Source organism: Halichoeres trimaculatus, unplaced genomic scaffold (genome assembly GCF_033239565.1).
Source record: "Halichoeres trimaculatus isolate MK-OKI-2021-1 unplaced genomic scaffold, fHalTri1.1 fHalTri1_scaffold_11, whole genome shotgun sequence".
NCBI classification, from domain to species: domain Eukaryota; kingdom Metazoa; phylum Chordata; class Actinopteri; order Labriformes; family Labridae; genus Halichoeres; species Halichoeres trimaculatus.
This window is the reverse complement of record NW_027437189.1, coordinates 10,038,453-10,056,584: the sequence shown is the minus strand read 5'-3', so window position 1 is coordinate 10,056,584 and position 18,132 is coordinate 10,038,453. Positions and strand designations below refer to the sequence as shown.

The window sequence follows — 18,132 nt, the reverse complement described above, 5'->3', positions numbered from 1 at the left end:
GTATCAGGGCCGATCCACACTGGAATCGCGTCAGGATTGGTATCGGTCAATACCCAAAGCCCAGGTATTGGTATCGGGACCAGAAAAGCTGGATCTGTGCATCCCAAAGTAAAATGTTCAGAAAATGTCAAAACTGAAAGAACTCTTTCAGGAAAATGACTGAATTTGTTTTTTTTTATATATATATTTACAAGTCGTTACATTATTACTTTCAATGTGAAATTAATTTTTAATATTTGCAAAGTTTAGGATCTTTTTTTTTTTTTTTTTTTTTACAAAACAAGACAACTGTGAATTTTTGACATTGTTATTTAAAAAACTATAGACTGTTTAGAACACTACACAAAAGAAAAAAGATAAATCTGTTGGATCATAAGATCTGAGATGATAAAGAAAACCAAGCTCAGCTGCACAATGTTGACTGTATTTTTAGATCTTTCCTCCACTTATATTTCAATTTGCAAAAACTAGAATTGAACCAGAGATAAACATAATTTAATTTTACATCTTGAGGCTTTAATGGCTATCTAAATTAATCATGAGAGACGTTTAAGAGGGGAACTCACCCTTCTGATTAAGTGCCATTAAAAGAAGCACTCTACTAAAAACTTCTATCTGTAAGGGCTCAGAAAAGAAAGCCTTTATGTTTCAGCCTAATGTAGGTGTTTGGTGTTTAAAGGGATTCATGTACCAATGTTGTCCTCGTCTTTCTGGATTCTCAGTTTGACCATATCCTCACTCTGATCTAGGACATGCATGGCGTCCTCCATGGTGCAGTTCTCCAGCCGCACGCTGTCTATGGCGAGCAGCCGGTCTCCAGGCTCCAGAGTGCCTGTTCTGCCGGAAAAAAAAGAGAAAAGAGCCGAAACTGTTAACTGGGGCCGTGCAGGGCCTGTGCTGCTTCCTCCTGACTCAATATGAGAATCCTATTAGCCCCGTGTCTCTGTGGGATACTTTGGAGTGACCCTAACCTCGCCTTCAACCTAATCAACACTGAGCCTTTCTGAAATGTGTCTGCACTGTCCTACTGATCCAGTTTTGATAGTCAATCCAATTAGGCTCATATTACACAGCGGGTTCACTTAACAATTTTATTTTGTTCCTTAACAATCCAACGTTAGTCTCAACTAAATAAAGTTCATCCTGATCTGCAAAGAGTTGAGATGTTTTTGAATAATGACCTAAACTTAACCTCTATGTCAGCACTTAAGCATTTATTTTAAAAATATTGTAAGTGATGTCTGACCATAAGACGTACCTGTGTGCTATGCTCCCTTTCCGAATGTCAGAGATGATGAGCGGCTTGCCAGGTTTCTTACTCGCTGGTAAAAGAAGAAAAACATTATTTTGCATCTCAGAATTATTTTCATTATGAGAACAAAACAGTTAGATCTCAACATTCAAATCAATGACATTCCCCATCTTTGGCCTCACTTATCAAACCCAGCTCCCTGCTTGGGCTTTTTTTAGAGTTAGTTAGAGGGAATAAGGGTAATGAATGCTGGTACAGGCCAGTACTATTCAGAGGTAATGAGGTATGTGCACTCATTGTTTTGCAAGCCTGAGTTTTATGGATCACAGAACATCAATTCAAAGGAGATTTACAATTTGTAGACTTTGTGTAGCAACACCGCCCCCTGCTGTATGTGACCAAACTCACCACTGATGGTGATGCCCAGCTCTACTCCTCTCCTCTTTGGTAGTTTGACGTGGAAGGTGCCACTGCTAGGGACCACTGACTCTGTTTTGGATAAAAGATAAAAGTAAATGTGAGTAAATCATAAAACACAAACATACACAAATAAGAATAAGAGGGTAATTGGATACCTGCAACGTCAAACTCGACCTCCACTGTGACTTTATTAGCCAGAGCCGAGTCTCTGAGCAGCTGGTGGGCTTCTTCCAAGGTGCCTTCTTCTGCTGGGATTCCATTAATGGACAGGAGTCTGTCTCCGACCTGCAGCAGCCCACACCTTCAGACAGAAGATAAAAGCACACACAAAAAGTAATAAGTGACAGTTACAGGATTGACTTAGTGAACAGCATTCCTGCTGCAATAGTTCATGCAATTGAAAATGAGAAAAACTATCAATTCCAACACAGTTCATTGGTTCTGATCAAACAGAATTTACAAGCCCTACTACAGCAATACTAAATGTTGATACAATATCGATGCTGTTATAATGACTTTGTTTATTCAGGGATTCTTTCATAGAAAAAAATCAAACTGTAAATGCATCATTAATTTCAGGTTCACTTGGTATGCCTAACTAATGCTTACACTATTCACATAACTGTGGTAATATTGCGTTCTGCTTATATTTTTGTTACAAACCTTGTAACGAATGACTTGGGTTAGAAAAAGAAACATCTGACAATGTATTAGAAAAAAAAAAATGTTCAGCAGTCGTCACATAAATGCAACACCTGGATAAGGTAAGCATATAACAATAATACTACAATATTAAATACAAATCAATAGACAGAATTTAGAAACAATACATCAAATTTAAGGTCCCACTGGGTTTGTAAAAGGGTGGAAAATATCCAGTAAATTTCAAGAAAGTTTCTAGAAAATCTTCTGAGAATTTTCAAAGTTGGAAACTTTCCATGAGATTTTTCAGAAATAGGAATTTGGAAGAATTTATGTTAACTGCATTTACCTGATCATATACATGTATAAATATTAAACTTTTTTATGAGCAGACACGCATGCACAAATATCTAATGCAATAAAAACACTGTAAACACTTAGGGTAAACACTTAATTGTGTAAAAGATGTAGTTGGAATGAGAAACTCAGATGAGCAACTGCCAATTTGAAAATTTAGAGGCTAGACTTCCAGAATAAGAGTGGAACTTTCTAGAAAATCTTTAGCTTGCAAAAATTGGAAATTTTCAGGGTGTTTATTGCATTAGACATTTTTGCATGCATGTCTGCTCATAAAAAAGTTTGATATTTATACATGTATATGATCAGGTAAATGCAGTTAATATAAATTCCTCCAAATTCCTATTTCTGGAAAGTCTTATGGAAAGTTTCCAACTTTGAAAATTCCCAGAATTTTGCAACCCTAGGTCCCTCAGTTCCTCAGAGTCAAAAAAATCCCAAACCAAAATGTGAAGCACTTGACACAGATGTAATTGATAACTGATTTTCCAATTAGCCAACAGCTTATACGATGCACCCAGTGGCACAGTGTGGCGCTAAAATCTTCATTAAATGCACCACCTATCTACCAATGGTGTCTAAAATAGTTTTGATTTCTTTCTTTAGTATCAACCTCATGAGTGGCATATGCTATCTGACACACATCACACAAGCTAAATGTTTAAAATACCATCCTAAGCTTTGAATCCATAGCCTGGCTTTTAATAAACATGCAGAGCACTGACCTGACATGAACGCTAAAAGTCACTTCAGTAAAACGTGCACACGTACATACAAAATGACACAAATATCACACATTTAATCAGACCCCTAATTGCAAGGGCAAACACCGCAACACTGTCAACTGTTATTAATTCACCAACAACCGCTGCTTGTTAACCTTGCATGGAGGCTGAGACACTAACATCACAGGCGCAAGCTGTACTTGAGTCACTCCTGTCGAACTGCTCCTGGACTAATCATGGTATAGGACCCAGGGGAGACAACCCCGCACTGCCTGCAGACACCATCATTAATCTCATAAGACAAGGACAAATACAGTGTGGTGGTTTGATCGGAGATGGGAGTTAATTAGACTGCAACATGTAAACCAGATCAATAGAATACTATGTGCGTACCAAGAAAGGGGACTTTCAACTGTTAAAGGTAAATCAATGTTTATCTTCAAAGCTCTCTAACACTACAAAGTAATCTTGTGAAACTCTAATCAGAGCAGGTTTACAGCGTATTATGTTAAAATGTTATTTGCGGAGGCCAAATTAATCACTCTGACAGAGTACAAACAATCTGAGTGGCAGCAACAAAACTTTCAATACCAACAATGACAAAAATGTGCCTTGACACTTCAGCCTCCTAATCTCCTCAGCATTAGTCCTCCTTCGCAGGAAACATCTCTTGACCTCGTGACATTTCATGCTTGACCTTCCTTGTAAAGCAGCCAAATGAACACTGCCAAGATTAAGCTGGGAGTAAAACTTGACCCCTTCAGATGAAATCAGATACAGATTATAAAACCTATAAAAAAAGGGGGCCTTCTTTTATTATCACCAAGAGTCACGCTTGTATCCAAAGGTTGATCTGTCACCCTTCCTGAAGAGCGCACAAATTAGGAAACCATTTGGATGTGGTAGAGACAAGCAAACCACTTGGAAAATTTGAGGAAGACAAATCATCTAAAGAAAACGACCTATAAACTATATAGCTCATTATCTTTACGCTATTTATCAGCCTTGACCAAATAAATCAGCCAAGCATCATCCCACTGTTGTTGCAAATAAAGACTTTAGTCAAGAGCACTTTTTACTCATAACCCTTTCTTTAATATTCAGATTTTTGGCTCCACTGAATTGGACAAACGCTGTCCTGGAGCACATCTTTAAAGCTGAAATACCAACTTAGACAAGAGGTTATTATTAGCTATTTTAAATGTGGCTGAGTGTGTAGCACAGTGGCCTAGTCGCCTATGCGTTGTAGGTGACTACATACATGATATTTGTTTACTTTTAGGACTTTCAGTGAGTTACCTCTCAGCAGGACTGTCAGGCTCAATAAAGCGGATGACAGGGGGAGCAGACAGGGTCTCTGTGGCAAAGACACCCCCCTGCAGCTGGATCCCAAAACCTGTGAGTGGATCCCCCCTCAGGACAATCTCACTTGTTTCCACATGGAAAATCTGCCCTCCAGGGCCAACAGAGCTGGATGCCAGAGACACTGTGGGACAGAGAGGTAAGGAGGGAGAGGGACACATCAGATAAATGGAGCAAGAGAAGGATTGTGGTGGACAAAATATGGAGAAGGGGCAGAGAAATGCACCCACAGAGAGGACACAGGAGTGGAAAAGGAATGAGTCACTCTTCAGAGTTTACAGTCATGCTAACATTAGGAATCAGTCAAATCTGTTCACACACTGAGAGGGCAGAACTGAAGGAAAGTTGGTTTAACAAATCTGTGAACAGTTTAAAAAGGTCAGTTCACCTACATTAAAAAGAGCCGTTAGCTTTATGATAGCTTTCAGTTTCAATCATACCAGCTCTCTGCCTCCAGTCAAATACAATGAAGTTGATTTAAATTTCCTCTGTAATGCTATCAGCATTAAAGAAAATAAACTCAACAAAAAATAACAGTCTTCAGCTATGCTAGGAGCTCCAAGCCAGTGCACAAACACAGTTAGCTTTCAGAAGCAAGCTAATGTATTAATGTCTCGTGGCTGAGAATGATATGCTAACATGTTCACGTTTAGCAGTCTCATGATTCGAATTTAGCGTGTTAGCATGCTAATATTATTATGCGCTAGCATACAACGGGTAAGACAGGATACCTTTGTTTAGCTTAGCTATCTTTGTGTATGTTATAAACTCAATCGTTAAATGATTTTAAAATTGGACCAAGGAGTTACACGTAGAATTTACAGTGAGCAACAGGCTAATTTAATGTATTTTTTTTAAATGATAATCACATAACGGTACTTTGGGCCTCCTCTAAATTTGAGTTAATTCATGTGTTGGAACAAATTAAGGGAATTTTTCTAACTGCCAAAACATTAAAAACATTTTTTGTTAACAGACTACCAATATGAAAGAGAGATAACTTACATTACTCAGCACTTTATTACTGGTACTATAAAATTATTTTAGCAGTCTAATACACTGTAAAAATATAATTTAAAATGATTTTAAACCCAAAAATAGAGAGAAAACGGTGATGTCTATAGTACTTTGCCTTGCTCAGTACAACACAAGCCGATCCACTTTTATAAATTAAATATTTTTAATATACTTATGGGTGATATTTCATAATGAATAACTTGCACAACTTCTTGGAGGGTAAATTATTTCATACTTGTCATGCTTTTATGGTTACACCATTTTACAATTCATTGGGACTTAGTTTTCATTGGTTAAAAATTATAGAAATTATGCTTTTGTGGAGCCATTAAAGTGCATAATTAAACAGAGACACTTAATGTATATAAAATGGGACTGATTTATAGAGTTTGCAATCTTTAAAAAAAATTGCACCTCAAGCATACATTGCATAGTTTCTATTTTTATTATTTATAGTACTCTGTCCAGTGATTAAATAAAAGCTTATAAAGTTGCACAACAAATGAGATCTAAACATATGTAATTTCACTGAAAGATAAAAAAAAAAAAAAACAAGAGGCAGGTTTGTCTTACATGAGCTCTTGTGGTCCTTCTTCCTGGTCCTTCTCTTGCCAGTGGAGCTACGTGGACTGTTAGGGGCTATGGTTGGAATGGGGCAGGGCAGGGTGTTGCTACCCTGGCTGCTGAACCCTGAGGTGGCTGTGGAGGAAGGGGAGAAGCCACCACTCACCAGAGCTGAAAGGAGACATAGTAACTACGCGTTTCAAAAGGCAGGTACCACCGTGACACTTTATTTTCAGCGATAGCAGCAGTATTGGAGTACAGTGGGAAGAAACATGCCACAAAAAGAATGAGAAGCGGTTACAGTGTTTGAGCAAAGCTTTTGGAAATGATTTAACAAACATGCAGAAGAAAAGACTCCCTCTATGGTGTCTGGCCAGCAGCAGTGCTGTCACAAGCGATAACTTACATTTGCAGTGGTCCTGCTGGTTGTGTGGGTGGCTCGGGCTGCTCCATGTCTTGCCGTGGCTGGCATGTGGAGGATGGCAGTAGTTGCTGCTTTGGTCCCAGTGGTGATGGTTGCTCTTCTGCACTTTAACTGCAACAAAATGGAGACAAGCATGAAGATTAAGTGAACCTCATCCACTCCTCTCTCTGTATATTTCGAGATTCTACCCATGAAATCACCCTTTTATTTCTATGCTTATATTTGTACCACATAGCGCACTGCCTGGGGGTAATTCAGAGCAGTGTAATTGATATTTAATGTTTCCTCGTCATGGTACACAAGATTAAATCCTGTGGTTTAATGTATTTTGATGAGCATCTGAGACAAACAGAGCTGAACAGGCTGAATTTAAAGTGGGGGAAGTGTTTTTTAAAATAATCAAAAAGATCTTACTTTTATTAGCAAGTTTCCAACAAGCTGAGCGCAAACTGGAGAACATTTTTATAATTTCATTTTAAATGCGCCTAAAGGTGCAAAAACAATCTGAAAACAGACCCTCGTCATGTTCTCATGATTTTTACTCAGCAGGAAGTGAAGCATGTGGCTTTGATTGGGTACAGCTGACGGCTTGATTGCTGATGATGATGAGAGGGTGTTTCTCTGCCTCTGATTGGTGGAAATGCTTTAATCCTGGTTGTTCATGAGCACATGAATTTTTAACAACTTTGAAGACTTTTTCAAACTTTGAGTGACACAGAGAGCACAAACTTGGTATTTTGTCCTCTATTTTTAAGGCTGTTTGACAAGGTGCATTTGGTCAAACATCTGTGATGCATTCAGAGGGAAAAACTGACCTCCTGTATGACACACACCTTGGTAATTAACTTTTCCTTCACACATTCATGCAGCTGAAATCGTCACAAAGTATTGCATGTGACAGTAATCCTTGCTGCTTCATTTGTGGGGGTCTAATCTTCTACAACTTGCTCACATGGATGGAGGATTTAGTAGAAACATGGTTGACTGCAGTAGCGCCTGGGAGGTTTGCCATATGCATGAAACCTGGTTAAATCCAGCAGCAGTATGTAATCAGAATACACAGAGGAGACCCTGCGGCCCTTTTCAGAGAGCCGGTTTCTATCAAGCTCAATCAAAAACCTGCAAAGACTCAGCTCTGGCAGCTTATGCTAAGCTCACCTAGGGGAAGCTCTCCAAGAAATTATGTTTTTTGGGATCTACGCGGGTGGAAAGAAACATTAACTCCTAATCGCTCAGTGGCCATATCAGTCTTATTAAATCCCCAGAGGAGATTAGACAAATTGCATCTTTTAATCATGCCTTATCCTAGCAAAAAAGGAGCTGTGAAAATATGGTTTTATTTTATCGGAACGTCATGGCGCCTTGTTCATGAAATGAATTATGATTAAATGGAAAAATCCGAGGATGGAGCACATGACTGTCATTTTGGAGTGAAGTGACATCTTTGCTGAAAGCTGAATCAACACAGATCAATAGTCAACTGAAGCACATGAAGCTGTTGAAGTGCTCTTTTACAGTACTCATTTGTATGCTTTATCAGAGAATTAATCTCTGTAAATGTAAGGGCATTCTCAAAAATGTGTTGCAGACTGAACCAGGCAAAGGACAAAGGAAAATACAGCCTCAAAAATCCCCCAGTGACCCAAAAGGACCCAAAATGAATCTTATTTTCTTTTGTCATGATGTATGATTCGTCCTGTGCTCATGTGTTAAGGGGCCCTGCAGCTGCTGACCCAGAAAGGGTCCATAGAACATGGCACAGACATGATCTCCAACAGAGAAAGTGCATCTGTGTGTATGTCTGTGTGTGTGTGGTGCACAGAAGAGGCATAAGATGCAGTGTGCATATCCAAAGCCAGAGCCCAGAGGGACTGAGGCTGGAGCGTACACAAACACACACTGGCTGACTCACACCATATAGAATAAGACAGCTGGGGGGCAGCTAGGCATCTTACAGCTGTAGGTAAAATAATTCAGAGCAGAGCTGTCCTGTTACATAATTTGAGGGCACTATGCTGGACTTCCAGACTCTGCACTGCAAGCTCTACACAATCTGCAACAGGATTTCTGTGCAGGTCAACATCCTATGAAAGACTTGATTTTTATTATATTTTTTACTAGAGTTTAACATAATCTAATGTTTACATTTAAACTGCAAAACCCATTCAAATGCTTGGACTTTAGAGAAATTTTAACGCTCATTTAACATACAGGGTGGAAGTACTTCAGACATTTATGTACATCAGCGAACTATGCTTAAAGCATTAACAATACACAAATACTCACTGTGCAGGAACATGTTTGGTGTGACTGAAGCATTATTACACTAAGCTCCCACTTGACCAGCTGCAGCAGTATTTTGCTGTATTTTGTAGGTTAATTAGCCATGTTGTGAATATTCGTAAATATTGGTCCTTTGGAAACTCATTTTAGTATTTTTAAACAAGTTTTGAACAGCTACAATTTTGGTCTATTTCTTAAACGGATCTTTCATTTTTTCTCTTTTACCTGAAACTGCCCACAAGAAAAAATTTAAAGGAAATAATTTCTTAGAGATGTTTTCACCTCCAGGACATTAAAATTAGCAGCATATTATTATTATTGTGGTAGGACAGCTTGAGAGAGAGACAGAAATTATGGTGAGACAGTGAAAAAAGACCTGCACCAAATTAAGTCGTAAACAGTAATCAGTCTTACAGTCCATCCAGTGAGGACTCTGCACCTTACCATTGACTGTATAATATAATGTTGGACGTGGTCTCCATGACATCACCTGTCTGTTTCTGAAAAGGAGTTTTGAAGCCTATCATCAGTGGAGGTTATATTGGAAATGGTGGCAGTAGCTCAATCCATGGGGGGTTTGGGGGTTTGTAACTTGGGGGTTGCTGGTTCAAGTCCTGGCATGGACCAAAATTGGGATTTGGACTGATAGCTTGTGTGATGTCAGCATAAATTCCTGAGCACTGTTGAGGTGCCCTTGTGCAAGGTACCGTACCCCCCAACTGCTTGGAACCTTAGCTTTGTAGTTTGTAGGGGTTGTTAGTATGCTCATAAAGAGGACCAAAGCACAATAATAGATCATTACTTCTGAATTTTTCTATTAAATATTATAAATGTTCTCTTTCCCTGCATTACATTTTTATTATATTTTATTCAACGTATTTATTGAAGTAATGTTACTGTATCTTCACCACTGATTGGTTTTTATATAATGCTGGGGCGGGAGAAAAAATTGAAAAACAATACGTATCAGGATTTTGTGTTTGACAATATCAAAATTGGGATTTTTTGTCAAAAAAATGATTTTTTTTTCCAAATTCAAATTCTTCATTTCAGTCTTTGATTATAAATTGGATTTGAAAAAAGTTACCACTTTTCTCCGGCAGAGGGTGAAATGTTTCTCTCTGGCTCACGTGACGTTTACTTTATGGGAAAATATGTCTCCTGATAGTCTGTGGGCATTATCATCATTTATCTTTTTCACATGGTCTGGTGTTGAAAAAAAGCAAACTAAAAATCATAAATATCGAAGAATTGCAATTTAAATCGACACCCCAAAAACAGTAATACAATCGAATCTCGAGAATAGAATATCATCCCAGCCCTATGTGATGCTCCCTCTGACAGTCTTTTTTTTATTAGTTACTGAATTGTCAGGATGTGCCCATTTTTTTTATATGCTTACAAAAAAGTTAAGAAGAAAAGAGGTTGGAAAAGAGGTTGGACTCACAGGTAAGCTTTGTGGAAAAAAAAGATTACATCAGCTGCAAGACCAATGTACCAACCAATGGTGAAACCAACTAGTGAAGCTTTAGTAATGGAATGTAGAGGCATCTTGCAGTGTTTATCAGTATCTCTTGGAAGTTAAAAGTCAAATCATCTTCAGTTTTTTTTACTCTGTACTCAGTTTGTATTAAACCATAACCAGCAGCACAGTAGTCGGCACTCACTTAAAATGCTCAAATTTTCAGGTCTCTATGGGACAAAATCATTAAATAGGTCTGAATAGTCATCCCACAGTTGTAATTCTGGTTAAGTTGCTTTAAATATCAAATGTCAACTGCATCTGAAGTTTCAAAGCTGTATTCTGGGCTTTGTTACTGTTAAAGGAACATTTGAACTTTAGTGATGAGATCAAGACCTCAGCTTGAGCGACATTTTTCAATTGAGTATCCCACAAAAATTATTTTGGTGCAGCTTTTAACAATTCCTGGGAACATTTGTCACTTGCTTTGCTTGTAACCACTCCTTTGTCTGCTGATTCTCACCTCCCGGTTACCTTTTTTTGTCTCACAGAGATCTGTCTCATTGTTTGCGTCACCAGGAGGACGTACCTGTGTCTTGTGGCCTGACAGGAAGTCTGCTCTGACTGGCTGGGAGAATCTCTAGTTTTACGATGTCGGAGCTGTTCGCGAGCAGCTGCGTGGCCTCCATCAGAGAGCAGTGCTCCGTGCTGGTCCCGTCTATGCACAGAATGATGTCTCCGACATGCAGTGCTCCACATCTGAGGAGGTGACACAGAGGCTTAGGGTGTCAGGAGGACAAAATCAAAGAGATAGGAAAAAAAATGCTTAAGGATGTTTATACCTTTCCACCACACTGGCTGGCTTGATCTTGTCAATGATGATAACTTGTTTGCTCCTGTAGAGCGTAGTGGTGAGGCTGATTCCCAGGCTGGCTGAGGGACCTTTTACTATCTCCACCAGCAGAGGGCCTGAGGCTTGCTGCACCGCCTCTGAAACAGATCAAACCCAAACAGATATGATGAAGGCTGACAAGATCACTGGATGTATAGAGCAGGCAAAAATAATACATCTTTTCATTCCTTAGCAGGAATAAAAACTCTCCTATACAGGCTTCTGCTATGCATACATTATCTGTATGAATGTGTGAAATGCTGACAAATGTTGCACTTCACACTAACCTTTCAAGCACAACATAATCCAGTCTTTAGCTTCAGTTGGTAACAGTTATAAATGCATTTTACTGCGAGCTCTTTCATGATAAAGGTTCAACACTCTTAGCATTTATCACACCAAGACTGCAGACTGCTTCCTTAAAAATATTATGCATTAGGGGAGAAAAATCCCATCAAAATGCAGCAACAGAAAAGTCAGAAGTGCTTAGAAGGCCATATTTTGTAGACCATAATTTCAGTGACTCTTTCCCAAGATTTCAGCCAGTTGAATACATTTGTCTGAAAATTATGAACCTGAGCGCCGGTTCACGTGACTGTCAGAAGCCCTGAGTCCTGAACTCTGACATGCGGAGAGTGAATTTGTGTCAAAAGTCCTTGGAGACCTGCCCCTTTTCACACAGAGAGGGGCAGAGTTTGTGATCTTCGGGAGACCTAACCTGGAGTGATATTGCTTCAACATTTCACTCACTATTTGTGCACAGAAAATAAAACACCAACACTAGGTCAGGCTGACTTTTGGCGTTTCAAGAGAATCAAATCTATTTTAAGGCAAGGTTCAACTCCCAGTTTTGGTTTTTTGATGTGCCGCTCTCCTCCCACATTTCCTGTCTCCCTTTACAAAGACAGGTAAAAGCAAAAACACTTGTTTGAAAGTGTTATCCTCCACATGAGACAAAAAAAGACTGCTGTATGAAGAAAAGAGTGTCAATATTCAAAAAATCTTGCCAAAGCTTTGTGAAATCAACCGATTTATTAAATTTGTTGCTTTGTTCTAAATAAATATTTGATGAAGTGCTCCAGCTGATGACTGCTCAGACTTCCTACACACATTAGTGATGTACCTGGGGAGGTGAGGTTCTGACAAAAACAGCTGCTTGCATTCTGGGAAATTTAGGATGCAGTTGTTTTGGAGTGTGATGTCTTGGCGTGTAGTGCTTCCTCTAAGATGATTGCTCTTGAAATCTGCATCTCGTGGATAACAAAACTAGTATAAAAGTGATTCTTATTACTGCAGGGTCCCTTTGATACACTAATTCACTGTGATAGCAACATACAAAGAAGAATGTTTTATCTTAATTGATTTTCTCAAAGTAAAAAAAAAAAAATTGACTCAGGTAAAGATGAGGGAGAACTGTTTTGGAAATACTGGAATTAAACTCGCCATGGCAACAGTGATGAGAGAGATGAATAATACTCTGGATGTTACCCATCTATCCTGTCCTGACTGAACTGTACGGGCCGCTGTGACTCCCCTAGTGGCGTCTCAAGCACACCCTCCGTCACATCCACACAGTGAGAACAGCCACATTATTTACCCTCAGAGCAACGCTACCCAGCCGTGCTTCCACATATTCCCTGCGTGTGTGTGCTCACCCATGACAGAGACGTCATACTCGATCAGGAACAGAGCTTCCTGGCCGCTCTGCATCAGCATGGTCAGGGCGTCGGCGTGCTTCTCTCTGTTTAAAGGCATCCCGTCTATATTCAAAACCCGGTCTCCAGCTTTCAAAGTGCCCTCTCTGGAGAGACACAGGAAGCAGGAGGGGAGACAGAATAAAGCGACCTGTACAAGATGCTCATAAAAGCGTTTAAGCTGCAGTCACAGTAAATCATTAAACAGTTCCACATGAATGTTCGCTCCCAGGTGAGATGGAGGATAAGCGAGATAAACGGCGGTAAAAGTCTTTGATGGTGAATTACGTTTGCCTCAGTGTTTTGGCGCTTTGAGGTTTTTTTTGTCAGAAAAGTGCAATGTTGCATTAGCCTCAGGATGAGCAGTGCCCTTTCTGCTTTGAAGATAAAATACACTCAACAGAATGTGTCACAGTCACAATTTCATGCTGAGCGTAGGCTGATGCAACAGAAGTAACATACACGTGAAATTTATCACATTGAACCTGATTTTTTAGTCGTTTTAAAGTGTAATCCTTAATATTCTAATTTGATAATATTTGCTCACAAAGATAAGGCAATCATGAAAAACACATCCATTAAGCCATACATCTTCATTCACAATACAGAGACACACATGCATGCACATACGCGGCCATTTGAATAGGCTCATTCATGCACAATCAGGACATACAAGAGACAAAAATAGCAGCACTTGTAAACACACAAACGTCTATCCGTGTTCTCACCTGTCAGCAGGACCTCCGGGCCTCACATAGGTCACCACCAGTGGACGAGACCTGCGCCAATCCTCGTGAAAGCCTCCTTAAAAAATGCAGGAGAAAAAGAAAAACAGAATAAATCAGTGCAAAAACAACCTCTATCCATATATTTCTCCTTTAAAGATTCTCACAAAGACCAGCATCTACCTCTCATCACGAAGCCAAAGCTGTTCCCTTCCTTGTGTAAACACACCTCGATGGTTTTGGTTATGACCCCTGATGGGGTTTGGACTAAAGGGAAAGAAAACAGATTCAAAATATTATCACTTAATCACAAGATTGATTAAACCCGGTATGTATTGATTTGGTGATTTACAAAATAAAAGCAGCCTAAATGTTGAGGTTATAACAGGAAATAGATGTTTATTAATGATAACTTTAAGACTCCGAAGCTGACCTGAATTACACTTGTGCATGTATTTTAAAAAACAGCTTTTGTTGAACCAGCATTTTTGAAATATCTCTTACATAGCTCCCTTTTATATAAACCTCCAGATATACTTTTTCCTGTAAACAAATGATTCAGTGCTCTATCAAAGATGACTTTTTTGATCTGGGAGTGAACTAAATTCCCCTAAATAACACATAAAAACAAACGAATGGCTTCATATCTGATAGGAGTCCAGGCTGAAGACATGTTTAAATTTGAAGCTGAGCCGTCTAGAGCTGCAGTGACCTCAACGTGACTCTTTGGGACCCTGAGGCCTGTACAAAGAGGCAGCTTTAAAATAGCCAGGATACAGTCTTTGTTTTTCTGGCTTTCCTAAGCCAACAAAAGTCATCACACAGCGAGGAAATATGTGCACAATTCCACAGGCAGCAGAGCAACATATTCATATCAGCATAAAGCAAAGAATAAGATAGAAAAATATGACATTGCAAATATATGATTTGTCCAAAAGCGACACAGCTGCAAGCGGAACAGATGGCAAAAATCTCTGACTGTGTTAATGTGCAAATCAAGGCTCATAATATCACTGCTCCATCTTTAGAGCACGAGTAGATCAGAGTGTAATTTAATCTGTGTAATCCATAAAATTGATGCATCGCTCCAAAAACAGTCTTATGCCACTGAGCGTAGGGTGAGCCTTACTAAAAAAAAACATGGTTTATAGATATGAGTGGGCCACATTTTATTTTTTAGAACAGCAACAGTGTAAGACTGTTGGCCTTCAATCAGTTCTGCTGTAGACTGTCAGTAAAAAGAATAATAAATCATACAAATAGTCACATGAGTGAAACTGATGTGCTGGGCTTTTATCACTTATGATTGGTCAGTTTATGTTGCTTTTGCCTGAATTGATCTCTCACACTAAGCGTTACCTGATCTGAAGCAGATGAGCTGTACTCTGTGAGAGGAAAGTGAACCCTTCAAGTATCTGTCCCTTCCATTGACTGAAAACAAATGGACGTCATCTTGCTCGCTTCGAAGTGAAACTGCTCCCCCTGGTGACTGGCTGCAGTACAGGTAAAAAGATCTGGCTTTCCAGTCATTCCAGATCGGCTGTGGTTAAACTTTAGAAAAATAATACATCTTATAGAAATGTTTCTCACATCTGTTTGCTGTGGTGATTTGAAGATATTATTCGGCTGCCTTGTATTCAAGTCCCCTTTTTTCTGAAAAGTTTTTTTTTCCATTGTTAGAGGTTAAAAAAGAGGTTTTACGTCACGTTTAACAATGATTGACAGCTGCTGTTCTTGTGCATGTCATAGTCAAGAAGAGATTAGACTCTTTAATGAGAAAAAAAATATTATTTTTGTCACCCAGCTCCACTCAGATTCTCCCAGAATCCTTCACAGCCTCTACTGTACAGACTCTGGCTGCAAAACTGCTACCAATGGCTGCGCCTGTGACTGCGGTATTTTGGCTTCAAAACTGTACAATGATAAATGGCAGAGCCACACAGTCCACTCTATATACAGCTTCAAAATGCAAAAAGAATAAATAAGAGAGAGACAAAAGTAAACAATGTATTGAAATCAACAATCAAAGTGAAACAGGCTGTTCGTCAGCTGATCCAAAGTCTAAGACCAAAGTCTCTGTCTGAACATGGTTGGATTGTTGGGTTGCATAAGCAAGGCCTCTTGAAAAACGGCGTTGCACGTCATAAGACACTTATTTAGAATTGCAATAAAGATCCCAGGGGGTATGAAACAAAAAAGTTAAGTGGTAGACCCCAAAAAATTTCACTAGCGCTGAATCACAGGATGTCTGTCTGTCAAGACATACGGCGATTCTCAGCCAGAATTAACCACTTGATGATGGTTCGTGCGAATTTGTGACATACCCTGTTAGGTATTAATGCAGTTGAGATGACTCGCAATATATCGTTCAGAGGGTGAACTTATTAAATAAAATATAACTTATTTATAACCATTATATGTGCTTTATTCAAATGTACAATCTCCACTCAATTTAGCATCTGTAAGAATGCAAAAACGCACAAAAGCATTTTTTTCACATAGTTGGAAATCAATTCAGGCAGAAGGGGGATGAAGTCGTGACTGGTGCCAACTGCAGCCTGATTACCCTCAGACAGCATCTGCGAGAAAAGGGGTTTGAGAACAAAAAACTTCTTCAAAGGCCTCGTTTCCTTCAACACCAAAAAAAAAAGTGCTTGTTTGGACTTTGCAAGAGAGCACCAAACATGGGACATTGAAAGGTGGAAGAAAGTTTTATTCCCTAATGAGAATTTAACCTTGATGGTCTTGATGACTTTTAACGCTGGTGGCATGAAGAGGAGATCCCTGGCTCTGACCTCTTTGACCTGCGGTCCTCTGGGAGGCGCTATAGGTGGATCAAGACCAGAACCAACAGGCTCTCATACAGAAATCTCATACACTGAACCTCGTTCAGCTAAATTTTGATCAGATGTTTATGCAATAAGAGCTCCATTACTCAAGAAGATGACATGTTAAAAGTTTGATTTGCATAGTGCCTTTCAAAACTTTTCAGAAGTGATTAAAAGTTTGGGATCAGAGATGTATTTGGCAGCCTGGCCCTGATGAATCTGAAACCTAGTGATTTGTTTGTTCTGGCAGATGGGCCATGTTACGCAGTGCTTTAAGATTTAATTTACATGAATTCACTTTTATCCCCATAAATAGTGTCCAGATATGTTTGAGTCAACTTTTAGGTGTATGTCACAGCCACTCCAAAAGCTGAGTGCACTCATCTCTCCAGGTGAAATCCAGGTTCCACTGTCACAAACTGATTCCTATTACCGATAAGAAGCTGCAGATTGAGATGTGCTGATGCTGTCTGGACTTATAAACGTCTCTGCTCTGATTTAACTGGCAGATAGCACTGCCCAATGAGTGCCACTCATATTTTACTGTCATGCTGATTCTTGGTGGAATGCAACTTTGACTTTGTTTGATGACAGCACTTTCTTCAGATGTCAGAGCTCGTTTTTTTTGTCTATCAGGCAGAATAATCCTCTTGCAGGAGTTCACTCACCGAACGGAGGCAGCTCATATTCCACCTCCAGCACAACTCGCTCCCCGATGTTCTTCAGCAGGCTGATAATCTCATCATGGCGAAGCTTTGACAGGTTAATGCCGTTTACTGACTTGATGTAGTCTCCTACATTCAGCTGGTCACTCCTGTGGGAAGCATGGACAGGGAGGTAGTATACAGTCAACAAAATTAACGTTTGGTGAAATGGCGGCCAGTTTTGAACACATTCAAACCACTGATATCTATGATGTGATGAATGCTGTTTACAGAAATGTATCCAGAGAATATTATCAAAAAGTCTTCCTGTCTTTGAGATTTGAAGCTCCTGTGAAAAACTTTTGTTTTAAATCAAATTTGGCATCTATAGACAAAGCAGTGTCTCTGTTTTCTTTTCTGATTTTGTCTTGCACATAGTAGTAAAAACTTCATTCTTCTTTAAACATGAATCACTTTTTGAGATTCTTTGTCATTAAAAGGGTTAAAGGTTGCTATTCAGTTGCATATTTATGTGAATTATAATCTGTAGCTGATTTTTTGAACGAGTGAAAAACTTCTTACAGGGTTTCAGTTTCAAGAACTTTTTAGCTACTTTTAGCACATTGTGCCTCATTCACTAACTGTGTATGCACAAATATGTGCTGAAACATTGCATACCTCAAAGAACTCCTAGATCCACAGATCGCAACACGCTCCAGCCACTCAAACCTCCTCCATACACCCCGGAACGGGGTGAGGATGACTATAGGTTAAAGGTTTTCTGTGCCGCTGCCGCACATCTCTGTAATGCCCTCCCTGACACCCTAAAAGTAACAAAATC

General features: G+C 39.3%; 1 protein-coding gene across 6 annotated transcripts in view; it reads right to left on the bottom strand.

Moving 5' to 3' along the window:
- LOC141799069 (glutamate receptor-interacting protein 2-like) overlaps positions 1 to 18,132 on the bottom strand; it is a 42,477-nt gene that overhangs the window by 11,648 nt on the left and 12,697 nt on the right. For 5 of the 6 annotated variants that reach the window (XM_074681139.1, XM_074681133.1, XM_074681135.1 and 2 more), the window contains exons 4-16: positions 17,316 to 17,461; positions 14,003 to 14,086; positions 13,823 to 13,898; positions 13,056 to 13,201; positions 11,351 to 11,498; positions 11,098 to 11,267; positions 6,746 to 6,874; positions 6,349 to 6,510; positions 4,696 to 4,882; positions 1,828 to 1,973; positions 1,661 to 1,741; positions 1,259 to 1,322; positions 692 to 837 (exon numbers count right to left, since the gene is read on the bottom strand). In XM_074681139.1, coding sequence (XP_074537240.1) covers positions 692 to 837; positions 1,259 to 1,322; positions 1,661 to 1,741; positions 1,828 to 1,973; positions 4,696 to 4,882; positions 6,349 to 6,510; positions 6,746 to 6,874; positions 11,098 to 11,267; positions 11,351 to 11,498; positions 13,056 to 13,201; positions 13,823 to 13,898; positions 14,003 to 14,086; positions 17,316 to 17,461 — 1,685 coding nt within the window. The remainder of the gene's footprint in view (positions 1 to 691; positions 838 to 1,258; positions 1,323 to 1,660; positions 1,742 to 1,827; positions 1,974 to 4,695; positions 4,883 to 6,348; positions 6,511 to 6,745; positions 6,875 to 11,097; positions 11,268 to 11,350; positions 11,499 to 13,055; positions 13,202 to 13,822; positions 13,899 to 14,002; positions 14,087 to 17,315; positions 17,462 to 18,132) is intronic. The other variant, XM_074681136.1, reaches the window with a different exon arrangement.